At 50.6% G+C, this 15,604-nt stretch overlaps 1 protein-coding gene across 4 annotated transcripts in view; it reads left to right on the top strand.

The window, feature by feature from the left end:
• Positions 1–9,723, top strand: part of VPS13D (vacuolar protein sorting 13 homolog D) — a 247,335-nt gene extending 237,612 nt beyond the window's left edge. For 3 of the 4 annotated variants that reach the window (XM_060088995.1, XM_060088992.1, XM_060088993.1), the window contains 2 exons: positions 4,808–5,048; positions 6,675–9,723. In XM_060088995.1, coding sequence (XP_059944978.1) covers positions 4,808–5,048; positions 6,675–6,806 — 373 coding nt within the window. In that variant the 3' untranslated portion in view covers positions 6,807–9,723. Of the gene's footprint in view, positions 1–885; positions 1,012–4,807; positions 5,049–6,674 lie in introns of those variants that run through there. The other variant, XM_060088994.1, reaches the window with a different exon arrangement.
• Positions 9,724–15,604: the final 5,881 nt, after the last annotated feature.

A 15,604-nucleotide genomic window follows, 5' to 3' on the forward strand; every position in this document is an offset into this window, starting at 1 on the left:
CTTGCAAGGGGACCTTCCCCACAGGATTAGGATAACTTAGCATCTGTTCTCAACAAAAGAAAGAAATAACAATAGCCACCATTAGTTGGGCATGTAGATCAGTTCTAAGCATCACAGTGGCCCTAAGAGGAGATATGATGACCCTCGCTCTACACGTTACGGCAAGAAACTCTGAGCCAAACCATGTGGCTGGTGACAGAGCCAGTTGGCACCTAAGATTGGCTGGTTCCAATGGCACAGCAGCCATGGGGCTTGGAGGCAACATTTCTACCTGCCACAGAGCGAGAGGGTTGAAGCTGTTGTTGGTAATGCCACTGGTGTTGATGAGAATACCCTGTGATATCATGGTTTGAGATATTGTTTGTCGTAGCGGGTGCTACTTCTGCGGCATTGAACCTTGCCGGGTTCACCCACTGTTAGAACCTGTCATCTTGGAGAATGGTGTAAGCCACGTGCCACAGCTTTCCTTTCTCTCAGAAGAAACTTTCTGAAGTTGATCCCAAGGTCAGAATGTCCTCTTTCTCTCCTTAAAGGAGAGTTATAAGTGAAACTTGTAGCCAATGTCTAAAAATCCTGTTTTTTGGTTTTTGTTTTGTGGCACGTGGGCTCCAGAGCGCAGGCTCACCAGTTGTGGCTCACGGGCTTAGTTGCTCCACGACATGTGGGACCTTCCCGGACCAGGGCTCGAACCCGTGTCCCCTGCATTGGCAGGCGGATTCTGAGCCACTGCACCACCAGGGGAGTCCCCGCCTGTTTTTTTATAGAATCATTCGCGGTGTCTACAGAGCACCGGGCAGCTTCTCTCGTTCTTCCATATTTGAAGCATATCCAGAGGCTGTGTGTCTCTGGCCACATTTTTTCATTCTTCCTCCGAATTAATAATAGGTCAGAGGGTAGAAGGACACACTCAGGATCGACCTGAGACCACATGGCTTTCCTCCCCATGTCATCCCATGAGGGTTTGCGGTGGTCACTCATCCATGAGCCAAGAGCAGCCCTGCGTGAAGCGAGGTGAGTACGGGGGATGAAGAGTGGAGAGCCCCGTGTCTAGACTCAGCTCGTGTGAGGCCATAGCCACTGCCACTCTGGACGAAACCCTGAGCCTCTCAAGTGACGCAAATGAAAGGCTGTGGAGCACAGACCTTTGCAGGGGACGGCCAGGCAGGGAGGCGGACACCGGGCTTTGACAACAAAGGGACAGAGGCGGGGGCAGATGGGCAGAGAAGCGCTGAGTGCACTCATTGGTTCGGCTTCTCTTGCCCCCTTGGTTTTGGTTCCTCTCTCTCAGTGACAGGTGTGGGGCTGGTCTCCATTACAGGAGGGGACCCGTAATCTGGAGCTCAGTTTTAATTATTCTTTGTTGTGGTTTCCAGATTTTGTTTTTTAAAACATGTATGCTGTAATGCTGAAACCCAAAGTCTTGGTCACTGGTTGTGGGAGTTGCAGGGGAGCATCAGGGGGAAAATGGAGAGAGAGACGCTGTTGGCTGAGTCAGTGTCTGGGTTCTTGCTCAGACCGTGGTCTGGGACCCTGGCACTCCAGCTGAGGCCCCGCTGTCTCCCTTTCCCCTCCTTTCACTTAGACCCTTGGCTGCTTTTGATTTGAAAAGACGAGAACATTTCAGGTAAATGTCCAAAAATTACCGTCTGTATTAGCTTCAGGGTACGAATAGGGCCCCTGGGCTCACAGAATAGAGACCTGTGCACAGTTACAGACTGCTCCTCTCCCCTCACGTTTCTGTAATGGACGTGAAATTTTATTTATTTATTTATTATTTATTTATTATTTAGTTTTGGCTGTGTTGGGTCTTCATTGCTGTGCGTGGGCTTTCTCTAGTTGCGGTGACTGGGGGCTACTCTTCCTTGTGGTGCGCGGGCCTCTCACCATGGTGGGCTCTCTTGTTGCGGACCTCGGGCTCTAGGCGCAAGGGCTTCAGTAGTTGTGGCACGTGGGCTTCAGTAGTTGTGGCTCGCGGGCTCTAGAGTGCAGGCTCAGTACTTGTGGCGCACGGGCTTCAGTAGTTGTGACACGTGGGCTTCAGTAGTTGTGGCTCGCAGGCTCTAGAGCGCAGGCTCAGTAGTTGTGGTGCGCGGGCTTCAGTAGTTGTGGCACGTGGGCTTCAGTAGTTATGGCTCATGGGCTCTAGAGCGCAGGCTCAGTAGTTGTGGCGCACGGGCTTAGTTGCTCCGCGGCATGTGGGACCTTCCCGGACCAGGGCTCGAATCCGTGTCCCCTGCATTGGCAGGCGGATTCTTAACCCCTGCGCCACCAGGGAGGCCCGGCCATGAATTTTTTGCCCGTGGATTTACTGACTTTGTGACGGCAGGTAGCATGATCTCTATCAGATGAAGAAACTGAGCCGCAGAGACAGCAGCTGGCCCAGCCTGGTGGGTCTCCCTGCCCGCTCGGCCTGCGCTTCCACCACTGTGCAGAGCAGCTTTCACTAGAGCATCCCAGCTCAGAGCCACCCTTCCTCCTTCCTTCCACCCAGAACAGAAGTTGTTCTGGCCTGATGGAGGACTTTGCACTGTCTGTGGCCTCTTGGAAGGGGGTCTGTTTTAAAGAAGTCCAGTTTGGAAAGGGCACTAATTAATAGTGTCAGCCAGTCGGCCTGGGTGTAAGAGCAGCTGCCCAGATGGAAAGGCCTTGGCCCTTATAGAGGCTGTGTGTAAATGTCAGACAGCGGGTACTAAACAGGGTGAGAGTGGAGCCACGGGTGATGGGATAGAAGTACCCCATCTTGTGCTGGACCAGAGGAAAGGTAACAGTCGCTATTGGATTTTTAATGCACGTGCTGCTCTCACCCTAATTGCGGTGGCCAACTTCGGGGATCTCCTTTGAGAGCCCATTACAGCCTCGGTCGCCATGTGCCCGGCCCCCACTGTGCTCAGAAGTCCTAGGCCATTTTCAGTTTTTAAGCTAGTTTCCCAGCAAGTTCTAGCTGGTCCTGTGATCCTTCCTCTCTTTGTCAGGAAGCTTTTTTCATCTCTCTCTGTCTCTCTGCCTCTTTCTGTCACCTTTTCTTCCCCTGGACCAGCTACTTTAGATTTCTGTTGGTTTCTTTAAATGATACCTGCTGCCCCCTGGATACTGTCAGAGCCCGGGATATGGGAAATTCTGTGCTAAGTGGCCTGAACACCAAAAGCGGCTGGGTATTTCTAATTTTGGCATTGAGACTTTACATGTCTACATTCTTGGCATTGCCAATCAGTTAGAATAGAACAATAAACCCCAATTTTTGTCATGTGAGGCTGTAATTAAAATGGCAGCTGGAACCAGGCATATTTTCACTGAGTACTGAGGAGGTGGCCGACTCAGTGGTGGGTGCCCAGGGAGACACGGGGGGCATGGGGTGTGGACCCCACTCTTACATCAGCTTAGTCAGAGAGTCAAATACCTGTCTGGGAAACAAAATGAGAACAAGTAGTTGCTTGGCAGTGCTCTTGACGGTAAGCGAGGAAGCCTTCAGAAGTGGGCGCAGGGTGGGCGTGTTTCTCGGGAAGCTTCAGAGAGAACTCGTGAATCCTTGGGCTGAGAGACAAGGCGTGTTCAGAATGGGGGGCTCTCTAAGCCCAGAGGTGAGCAGGGACCCTGGCGCCAGCTTGGGACTGAGAGAGGACTGGCTTGTCCAGCAGCAGGCAGGCCTGCTCCATCCCAGCAGAGTTTGGCGACTGCTGACCGTGGAACAAAGCCATCCTGGGACCCGGTCCCTGAGCCGTTCCAGGGGAGCCGCGGCTCCAGGCAACTGCGGTGTGGCAATTCCTCTCCGGACATCACGTCCCAGGGGGCCGGGGCCTGACAGCCAGCCTGTCGTCAGCTCTTAGTATTCTTGCTGTCACCCGCTCCCCTACGCTGTCCCCCGACGTGGCCGCCCCATTGTGGAAGGCTGTCACAAGATGCGACGGAGGCAGCCAGGCCTGGGAGAGCTGTCACGGCAGTTTCCAAGGGTCACTGCTCTTCATTCAGTAGCCGAGCTGAGAGCTTTGACGTGCATAAATTTCCACTTTAAATCTGGGGCTCCAGGGAAGAAGAGTTTTTTTTTCTGAGTGGCCCTGAAGCCCCTAGAAGTGATGACAGAGAGTTTATGGAAATCAAGATTCCAGCTTTACCTAAAAAAGCAGTCTCTAACAGTTGAGTTCTGAGAACGCGGTGGTGGTCTCACCAGTGCGTCCCCTGTCCCTGGAGGTGCTGAGCTGAGACCAGGTGACCTCTTACTAGAACTGTGACAAAAAGGAAGTGGACATAGGTGCGCACCTGGAGAAGGCGTGCCGTCCTCTCGCGGCGCCTAGGTTGGTGACCCATCCGCTTCCGCTTTCCCCGAGTCCATCACCACCACCCCTGCCCACGACTTCCAGCCCTGTGGCTGCCCCTCCCCCACCCCGCCTTCCCTGTGAACCTTCTCAGCTGCTGCTTCGGTCAGCATTTCAAAGCACTGTATTTCCTTCTTCTCTTCTGCCCAACAAAGCACTGCTACAGTTTTCTCTAAGCCTTAGGCTATAAAAAGGCCATAAAATTGTTTCTCCCGTTGATACACTTGGTCATATTATCGAGCCCCCCTGTGTAAGGGCTCTGTGCTTTACACATTGGCCTCACAGCAGCCCTGAGAGGCCAGTGTCACTTTTTTTATGCCTGGTTTACACACAAGGAGATGGAGGCTCAGAGTGGGTGAGCCACCTGCCCAAGGTGTCGTGAGGGAGGGAGCCTGGCTTCAAGGTCGGAGCCTCGGGCCCCCCTCCTACAGCCTCAGCCTCGAGGAGCAGCTGGCGAAGCTCTGCGTGCCCTCCTCACCCCGCCTCTTTCTCTGCAGCTTCATAGCCGTGGAGAACATCGACAGCTACTGCGTGCTCATTTCCTCCAAGGCCGTCTACTTCCTGAAAAGCGGAGACTACCTAGACCGGGAGGCCATTTTCCTGGAAGTCAAGTACGATGATCTCTACCACTGCCTCGTCTCCAAAGACCACGGGAAGGTGTATGTGCAGGTGACCAGGAAGGCCGTGACCACGAGCAGTGGCGTGTCCATCCCCGGCCCCTCCCACCAGAAGCCGATGGTGAGTGCACGCCCGCCCTGTCTCCTCCAGCCGGCCACTGCCCTGCTGGTGCTTCTCCATGGGAAGGTGTTGGCCGCGTGTGAGGCTTGGGCTGGGCCGTTATGAGTCCCCGGGGGTCCTGCTTCTTAGTCCCACAGGCAGAAGGCGCTCAGTGTGGGGGGGGTGGGACGATGCCGCTCTCCCAGCTCCACCGGAGGGCGGGTGGCTCAACCCTTGTGCCGCGGTTTCCCACCCGTACAGTAGGGGCAGGATTCCCACCTCTAATCAGCGCCTCTAATCAGCCGTGAGGACCAGCTGACATGGTGCACGGGGGTGTTTTATTCCTAAAAGGGGACTCTTCGGCGCATTGAATCTAAGAAGGCGTTAGAGCACACATTGGCTTCTTCATTGCTTCACCTCTAGAATAATTGGAAATTAACTTTTCTTTCTGCACAAGGAAGCAATATCTAGCATAGGCCCCTACCCACGGTAAAAGCTCAATGAATATCTGTAAATAAACTTTACACTTGACCTCCAAAAGGTACAGGATATTGTTATGGCAGGACTTTTCAACAACACCGTTCCTGTTAATAACCAGCTTAAGGGCTTACTGTGTGTCAGGCTGGATTCTAAGTACCTTCTAGACTATTTAATGTTATACTGCTGTTGTCCCCACTTGACTGGTAAGGAGGCTTGGTGAGGACAGGTGACTTGCTCAAGGGAGGAGGGAGCTGGGGTTCAAACCCACGTGCCGTGCCCATGCAGCTCCAGGGCTGGCAGCCGGGACCACTCTGGTGCCTCCGCTCGGAGGGGCTGTTGTGGGCTCGGCAGAAGCACGTGTGAGGGACCCCACCGCCAGCCATGTTCTAACGTGGGATCTTTTCATGAAACCAGGTGTTAGCCCTGCTCATTTTTCACCTGGAATGCTAGGATTTTCAAGCCTGCATTCGAGAATGACGTGCCATTCAAAATGGCCCTGCTTATCTCAGTGTTTCCACAGATGAGAAACAGCAACCAGCCTTTTTGGGCCTCTCTCCCTTGACCTTCTCCCTGCCCAGGAATGCGCTTGGGTTTGGTTTGGCTTGTGCAGGCTCCCCTGGGGTCATGGGCTTAGGTTAGGGCCGGTAGATTAATTGAGTTAACACCCAAAAGCCTGAGTATTTCCACAAGTTCCTTTCGGAGGTGGGGAGCTTTGCCCAGCTGCACTTTCTCGCCCTTTCAAGGCAAGTGAGCTTTCTTGATAAGAAAGGCCTCGAGGGCATTTGTGTGCTTTGACCATCACCAGACTTTAGATTTGAATCCCAAGTCTTTGTTAGTCTCACCTCAGCTGATCCTCACACCTCGGAGCTGAAACTCAGTTCTCAGTTACAGGCAGTCCCAAATGTCAGGGGATTATGGGTCGACTGCACAGTCACCTGGGGAATAAGTTAAAGATACAGATTCCAGAGATCCACCCCAGACCTCGAATGGGCATAACTAGGAGTAGGGCCCTGGGAATCTGTCTCTTTAAACTACACCCATGCTGTTCTGATCCGCAGTCAGGCTGGGAGCTGCTGCCTGGGTGGATTTCAGTGGCCCGTGTCCTGTGACTCTGTTTGGCTTTTTCCCACCTTGGGGGCAGGTCACTCATTCTGTCCTTTCCTTCAGGTCCACGTGAAATCAGAGGTCCTTGCTATCAAGTTATCACAAGAAATAAACTATGCAAAGAGCCTTTACTATGAACAGCAACTTATGTTAAGACTCAATGAAAACCAAGAGCAGTTGGAGCTGGACTCCTGAGAAACCCCAGCTGCTGGAGGGACACTCCCAGACGTAGACCCCAGACCAATCAGGAGGAGAGAGGCCCGTGGGCTTGGCTTAAATTAGAGGAAACCAGAATAAGGTTTGGGGGATGCTATCAAGAGGGAGAGTAAATACTGGTGAGCGGGGTTACAAATGGAAGCATATTAATTTGTGGGGCAGGGGGTTCCTTTAGATTATGGGGAGGTGATTTTTAAGAGGCATTGGTTAAATAACGTTTAAAACAAAGCAAAAGTGTAACTGAGATCAATCTAATTTTTAGATTGCCCTGTATTTTGTTAACGTGTATATATGTACAACTGTGTGTTTGTAAATACATAGGAGCATTTCTGAACAGGGCCTGTGATGTGTGTAAAGGTTTGTTAACTGTAAAGTAATATAAAATTATATCGGATCTTCTATTGCACTAATTCTACACGTCTCATTCAGGGTACTGTCCGTGAAGAGGGATTCTTGGAAGCTGCAGAATGTTATGCCTTAGTTTGGGAAACTAGAATATTCACGGTTAGGTGGGCTGAGGTGAGGGGGCCGGCACTCCAAGAGCGATGCGTTTGAAACCTGTGCTCGTCCCGGCTGGAGCCGCGAACCGAAGTGTCTAGACCCAGAGCCAGCCCTTGATGAGGCCTAGGGGAGTGACTCGGACACATCTTTTATTTATTTCTACCCCAGTTTAAAGGCAGTTCTTAGAGTGTCACAAATTATTTTTTATCTGCCTGTCTCACTGGCTCTCTCCTGACTAGTCTTGCCAGACTTTGAGGTAAAACTTTGAGGTGTGTTCTGTTACCACGCACACACACACGCCAGCATTGTAAGGTTTGCTTGGGTTATTATCAGAGGCCAGTTTGAAACATTGGTAGGCTCTGATAACTTAGAAGGGAAAAAAAATCCCATAGGACTGTTTAACAGATCAAAAATCCACAAATTTATCAAAAACCCACAGTGAGAGTGTTCCCTCTCCTGAGCAGCAGCAGCAGGAGGTCCTGGGACTCTGTTCTCCTTAATAAAGCTACAGGCAGCCACCCAGCCCCGCAGCCCTGGGGACGCAGTGACGGCAGCCCTGGGGTGAGAAGGGAGAAGGAGAGAGTCTTAGAAAAGGGAATGAAATCTGAGTGCTAAAAAGCTGTTCTTGTAAGTTTGGGGCCAAGATTTGGCCAAAATACCACTTGCCCTTGGTTTTAAATTCCAACCGGTGGCAAGGCCTAGACCGAGTGTCCTCTCCTTCCTGGGTCTTGTTTCTGTGGTTTCTCTTTTCTGTAGGGAATAACCAAGGTAGGGAGAGGGGAGGCCTAGAATGAATGACTAGCTTTGTGATTTTTTAATTTTTATTTTAATAAATCTAGTCAGTCTCTACAACCATGTCACATGTAGCTGAGATCTAAAAGGACCCATCGGATCAGTGGATGCGTGGAAGGTTTTGGTGTTTATGACTCATGACCCAGATCCTTCCAAAACACAAATGAAGCTAATCTGCCTTTCTCTCCCCACTCGGGGGGGTGGGAGTGGGGTGTGTGTGTGTGTCTGTGTGTGTGTGTTTTCTAAGAGCTTTAACCCAAGTGCTTAGTGCTTTGGCAAAATAGTGTTTTCAGGGCTCGTCTTGAAGTCCAGGATTTGTATATGGTCTTCACTGAACTCTGGGTTCATGGACTGCAGAATTGAAGCCCACCTTTTGAAGGGTCGGGGTGGGTTTTTGGTCCGTCGGTTGGTTGGTTCTGCTGGGCCACAGCCGTGCGCCAGGTGCGGCTCCCTGCAGGCTTCTTGCCTTCCTCACCAGCCTCCCACCCTGCACCCCACAAGTTTGGCTTGTGGTTTTTGTCATCAGGAACGCACTGCCTGAGATCATGACCTCTTAACGATGAGACTGTCAGAGGGTTGATGGTTTGTGTCAGTGAGCCTTCTGTCACTTTCTGGAATGAAGTCACTTGGGAGTTCTGTTGGATTGAGGAGCTTGGTATTACTAAGGAAGCCTGACTTTGGGCCCAGCGGCAACCGGTGTTCTCTGCAGCTCTGCCCACGCGAAGTTGGTTGAGGGCTGCGCTGTGGAATGGTGCTTCCAGGAGACTCCAGAGGGGTGCTGAGATGCCCTCCTCCCGGCTCCTTTCTAAATTTCATCAGCCCTCAAGATACAGTAGTTGCTCATCTCCCTACTGCACAACTCCCCCCTGACGTTTGCGCCTTGGAAGAGGCAGATGTTAAACTGGGATCCAAAGACCAAATGGGGCGGGGTGGGGGGGTGGGTGCCAGCTAGGAGCTTCTCAGGCTCCCCCCGCCCTCGCGGCCCTCGTGCCAGGCCTGGTGATGATAAGGTTTCAGGGGCTTTGGACATAGTGTCCTGGTTTGCCAGGAAAAAATCCAAAGCTTTGGAGGAAGCAGGCCCTGGCTCTGGCTTTTAAACTGGTGTTTAGCCAGCGATGTCTGAGGCTTTGTTAGGATCATTTCTGCTGATTTTCTTGGTGCCTCAAGAACCCAGTTCCTCTCCGAGGAAAGTAAAGTAAATTGAATCAGGAGACATTGGGCAAGCAGAAAGCAAAGCCCCCTTGATGCCCTGACCCAGCACAGCTGGCCGCATCACCGCCTGGCCACAGCTGCTTTCCTCACCCACCAGAAAGGCTGGCTGTTCTGTGCTTCCCACACCTGGGCCTGCTCGCCGCCGACTGGGAAACAGAAACATGGCCTCTTAGCGGCCCGAGTGCCTCACCGTGGTGGAGACGCACCTCGGGGTTTGGAAGGCTCCTGGGCCACTTTGTTTTTAAGCATCATCTGTGCCTCAAAATACCATAGTAGCTGCTCGATAATATTCTGAAAATAAAGTATCTGGGTCTCCACCGTGTGAACACTCTTACGCTCACCAATCTGTTGAGACTCTTGAATCTGTTTCTCATATCAGAGTCGTTATTTTTCTTCCTGTGGAATAAAATGCTCTGTTGACTTCCAAACATGTTGTTTCCTTCTGGTTTCTTGCTGTCCCATAGATTGTAGAACCCTCGCCAACGACAAATGCCAAACGTATTACAACACGTGCAGTCACACGCAGCCTCTCCCTCGCTCCGGGCAAGCGCGTTCCCAGGCCAGCCCTGCACCTTGGGCCTTGCTTAGCTTCCCAGAGTCGGCAGCCCTTCCCGTCAGCCAGGGCTGGGCTTCGTGTTGGCTGCGCTCACCTCACCACTCTGAGGTTACTGGTCCAGGCCCTGGCAGGATGGAAGTTGTTGTTTCTGAGGAGGGGACTTCAGGAGGAGCAGGATTGGTTAAGTTCAAGGTGCCTACTTGATATTACTGGACAGGTCAAGAGGGCAGCCGGGCCCTGGAGTTCCAGGGATGAGTGCAGGCCAAAGGCATAAGATTGGGAGTCATCGTGCAAGTGACAAGTGGAGCCTGGATGAAATACGAAATCCTCAAAGGAGTGCGGCAGTGTGGGGAGGGCAGCAAAGAAAAGAGGTCCAAGATCTGAGTCCTGGGGGTCCCTGAAGTTTAAGAGTTCAGGGCAGGTGGAGAGGAGCAGCAAAGGAGACAGAGGAGCGCCTTCCAGAGTCGGGAGTGAGACCAGGAGGGCGTGGGGTCCAGAAAGGTCCACAGAGGAGGGAGATGAACTGTCAAAGGCTGCTGACGAAGTAGGCTGAGGACCAGCAGTGAACACTGGATTTACAGCATTGAGGTCACTGGAGGCCTTCCTAAGGGTGGTTTCAGTGGAGTGGGGAGGGTGAAGGCCGGATACATAGATTCAAGAAAAAAATGAAGAGAGATTGGAGAAAGTGAATATGGACAGCTCTCTGGAGTAATCCGGCCGTAAGTGGCGAGAGATGGCTGGTGCTTCCAGAGACGAGGGGCGATGATATCGGGGAGAAGGGAGCCTGGCTGGCCGGGGACGTGGGCAGATGAGGTCAAAACTACTGGAGATGCTCATTTGCTTTCTTCTGTTTTCCCAGGGAGGTCAGCAGAGAGTAAGGACGGGGCAGGAGGGGATGGAGATTTGGAGAGAAGGGAGAGGTAGAAACGGTCATTTAGGATAAAGGGAAAGTGAACAGACCAGGGAGGTACGGGATGTTTGCCAGGCAACACACGGGCCCATTTGAGGTTGGTGATCAGGAATTTAAAGTGAGACCAGGCAGCCTGCTGGTGTTTTTCTCCAGCCACATTCAGCTGCAGGGTTCAACGTGGAATAGGCAAAGAATTGGATTTCATCAGGAAACGCTCCCCCCTCATTCAAATACCCCGTCCACCGTCAGGGAGGGGAGGGGAGGCTCACTCCCCCAAACGAGAGCACAACTAGAATACTGCAGGGGCTCCCAGAGCAGGGGGCCGGCATCTGAAGACAAGCTGTCCCAGGACGCCAGGCACAGAAAGGGCGCACGGCACTCCTCCCCCGACCTCAGACACCAGGTCACGATGGAGACCAGGTCCTGAGGAGTAGGTGCTGGTCCAAGCTGCATCTCTCTGGCTGGGAGGTGCCTGAAGCAATTGTGGACACCAAAGGAAGAAGGAAACTTTGCTTTTTATTCCTGTTTGATTATTCAACAGGAATAATCCTGTTGAAACTTTCAAACGCCAGATTTAAAATTTTTGCATACAAATGTGAAGCAAAAATAGAATTTCATATCTATGTTACAGCCTATGAGGGCAGCTATTGCTTCGGCCCCCTATCCCTCCCAACTCCACCTCAAAACCAATGAACTCGTGGATGGCCTGTGTTCTCACTATGTTCGTGTAATTATATACAGACATAGAACACAGACATAGTCATATGTCGTTCCCAACGTTCGTTTTCATAACGTTGGAATCGTATACTTTTCTGCACCTTCTCAGTGTTACCTTCAGGTTGGTGTAACACTGTCCCCTTAAATGCAGCACAACTGATGGTGTGACTGTCCTGTGTGGACTCAACGGTTCCTGTATTGAAGGGCATTCACTTGATTCTCACGCCACCACCACCCCGCCCCCTAATACCAGCGCTACAGTAGACACCCTCCTACTTACGTGCTTATGCACTAGTTTTATTTCTGTGCAGTAGATTCCCAGCAGCCGATTGTCCCCAAGGATACACGCAAGATCACTTACCAGAACCGCTGGTGGGGATGTGGAGGGCTGCGGCCCACCTGAGTGCCCTCTCTCTGTGCCCCTGCCAGAAATGTCAACCAGTCTAATAGGGACAAGTCCCATTTCATTCTTGCTTTAGTGAATTACCAGCAGTGAGTCTGACCATCTTTTCATTTTGTTTGTAGGAATCTAGGTTAGGAATGGCTGTTGAATGACAGCAAAACCCTTTCAGCATCTATTGTTATGACCATATTGTTTCTTCTCCTTTAATTTTTTAAAAATGGAATACATTATATTGACAGATTTCCTGGTATCACACCACCCTTAGTCCCTGGAATAAGCCCCATTTGGTCATAATGTGTTAATCTGTTATTCTTTTGATACATTTCCTGGTTCTTTTGGCTAGTATTTTGAGTCTTTTCATCTTTATAGTGAGAGGGGGTCTATCTATAATATTCTCATTTCATAGTCTCTTCAGATTTTAGAATTAAGATTATGCTGCCTTCATAAAATGCATAGGAGAACTCTCCACCATCTTCTGTGGCTTGCAAGACTTAAGACTTGGAGTTTCTAGTTCTAGTTTTTAAAAGTTAGATGAAAGTAGGCCTCAAATCCATCAGGTTCCAGAATCTTTTTCAAAGATTCCTTTTAATCATCACCCGCCACCCCCCATTCCCACCCCCATGTCCTCTGCTAATTGGAGTATTCAAGTTTCCCACTGCTTCATAGGTCAATTTTGGTAGCGTATTTGGTTTCTCAAAAATCATCCAGTTCTCTTTAGGTTTTTTAAATTTGTTGCCATAAATTTGTATGTATTCTCTAAAGATTATTTTAATACTTCCTATATCTGGTTATTTCTCCTTTCTCATTCTTAATCTTGCATATTTTTACTATTTTTTTTTTCATAACTAAGTTTTTGAGGAAGTTACTATTCTTTTCAGAGAACCAGTTTGGGATTGGTTTCTCTTTGCTACTTTGTTTTTATTATTCTATTGATTGTACCTTTAATCTTTTGTTTCTCCTACCTGGCTTGTTTTGATTTATCTTTACTGTTCTTTTCTTGCTTTCTAAGACAGGTGTTTAGTTTCGTTTTGTTTTTTTCACCTATCTTCTTGAATAATGATGACATTTTAGGGTTATACATTTTTTTCTAAATACAGCTTTGTTTATCACATAGATTTTGGTATTAAGTGTTCTTTAATTGCTTTCTGTGTAGTTTTTAATTTACTTTTGACTTCTTCTTTCATCTTAGAGCTACCTAGGAATGTGTTTGTAATTTCTAAATATTAAAAAAAGTATCCTCCTTAAATTAGCTATTTTGAATTTTATTGGATTATAATCAGCAAATGTAACCTGAAGTTTTCTACATTTAAAAAAATCTGTTGTGTTTTTTTTGTCCAATTACTTGATCAGTTTTTATAAATGTTCCATGAGCATATGAAACAAAAGTATATTCTCTGAGGCATGTAAAGAAAGGTAAGTAGGTAGGATAGAGGGAGGGAGGGAGGGATGGATGGATGGACAGACAGACACGTACATACTTTCAGATAGAAGTTTATGGACTATATTAATCAAATCCTGTATGATTTTACTTATTTTTTGGTAAGAGAGCTCTGACCTACATCTTCCGAGTGGCCAGAGAAGCAAGTTCTCTGTATTCCGCTGGAACAGCAGTAAGTACTTAAAGTTAGAAGAAAGGAGAAAGAAGCAAACACAGCAGCCTTAATTAAGCTGCCTCCAAGTAATCCAGCTGGGACTTTAGAAGGAATTGATGCTGGAACAATGGCCCTGCCGAGCCTCCGGCCCTGCGCCCACCCACTTCATACTCTCAGACGAGCCCGGACATGTGCCCCCCACGGTCTTTACCAAGCAACATGCCTGGTGTAAACAGTTCTCAGGGGGTAATAAACCTTCACACCTCATGCTTATTCTGGTCTAACTCAAAAGCACAAAAAAGTCATGGGTACATTTTGCCTCGGAGGAAGTGTGTGGATCTAGGCCAATTTGATCCTTGGAAACCCTGGGTGAGTGAGCCCCGCGGGGGGTGGTGTGGGGAGAAGAGGGAAGCGGGGGAGGCGCTGACATGACTCCCAGGGCAGCTTCAGGGGGAAAAGCCCGGCCTTTGGGTCATGTTTCCCGGAGGTGCTTCACTTCAGGGGTACACGGGGACTTCTGGGAAGTTGGGCCAAGCCTGCAGAAAGGCAGCACTCCATTCTGTTGAATGGTTTGTCCACAGAGACCACCCGTCCCGAGGTGTGTTCCCAGACAACACAGGTCATTCTGATGCCAGTCACTAAGCCTCTGTCCCTCCCACAACAGGGAGGCACTGCCAGCCCTTGCTGTGAGCATCTACCTGGGGGCCAGCCTCAGGACTGGGTGCCAGGGATAGGCAATGGGTAGGGTGACACTCTCACTGCCCTCCCTGGGCTAGTGGACCTCAGGGCGGGGCAGGGAACGCTTCACTGGGGAGGAGGTGGGTAGTCTGAGCCCAGAAGGGCTGAGAAGAGCAAGCGAGGCAAAGAGGAGAGAGCAGTGCACATGGGACATCCTGGGCGTGAGGAGCTGCTCAGCCCGTGGAGGACCAGGGCCCCCAGACTGGCTGCAGCGCAGTGCGATGAGGCTGGAGAGACGGGCCGGGTCACGTTGGGCTCTGTACACCACATAGGGGAAGGGTTTTAAGCAGAGGATGTCACGCAAGATTGGCATCTCCAAAAATACCTCTCTGGCTGCAAAATGGAGAATGAGGAGGACACGTGAAGGGAGCAAGGCCGCTGCAGTGGTCCAGGTAAGAAACGATCGTGGCTTGGACCAGGAGCGGGCGGTGGAGAGGGAAAGAGGTACAGACTTGAGATGTGTTTTCGAGGAAGAATAGATGAGACAGAGGGATTGATTTAATGCAGGGGATGAGAGGGGAACGAGGTATCAAGGGCCATTCCTGGGTTTCCAGCTTAGGTAACCTGGTGACCAGTGGTGTGGTTACCGAGACGGGAGAATATTGGAGGAAGAGCTGGATGTTTGGACTTCCCTGGTGGCGCAGTGGTTAAGAGTCCGCCTGCCGGGCTTCCCTGGTGGTGCAGTGGTTGAGAGTCCCCCTGCTGATGCAGGGGACGCGGGTTCGTGCCCCGGTCCGGGAGGATCCCGCGTGCCGTGGAGCGGCTGGGCCCGTGAGCCATGGCTGCTGGGCCTGTGCGTCCAGAGCCTGTGCTCCGTGATGAGAGAGGCCACAGCAGTGAGATGCCCGCGTACCGCAAAAAAAAAAAAAAAAAAGAATCCGCCTGCCAGTGCAGAGGACACGGGTTCGAGCCCTGGTCCGGGAACATCCCATATGCCACGGAGCAACTAAGCCTGTGTGCCACAACTACTGAGCCTGCGCTCTAGAGCCTGCGAGCCACAACTACTGAGGCCGTGTGCCACGACTACTGAAGCCCCCGAGCCTAGAGCCCGTGCTCCGCAGCAAGAGAAGCCCCCTCACCGCAAGGAAGAGTAGCTGCCGCTCGCTTCAGCTAGAGAAAGCCCACAGCAACGAAGACCCAATGCAGCCAAAAATAAAAATAAATAAATTCATTTTTTTAAAAAAGCTGGATGTTTATGGCTGGTGTCCATTTACTGACAGTTACATATTTGTGGAAGGTCAAATGAATAAATGGATGTCTTAGGTAATGGTCATATTTGCTTTGTCAGTGACCTGTTGAGTGGAGATGGGAAGTAGGCAGTTTAGAACATGAGAGTGGCTTGCCTGTGAGCAGTGT

The sequence above is a fragment of the Mesoplodon densirostris genome, chromosome 2, assembly GCF_025265405.1.
Source record: "Mesoplodon densirostris isolate mMesDen1 chromosome 2, mMesDen1 primary haplotype, whole genome shotgun sequence".
NCBI lineage: Eukaryota > Metazoa > Chordata > Mammalia > Artiodactyla > Ziphiidae > Mesoplodon > Mesoplodon densirostris.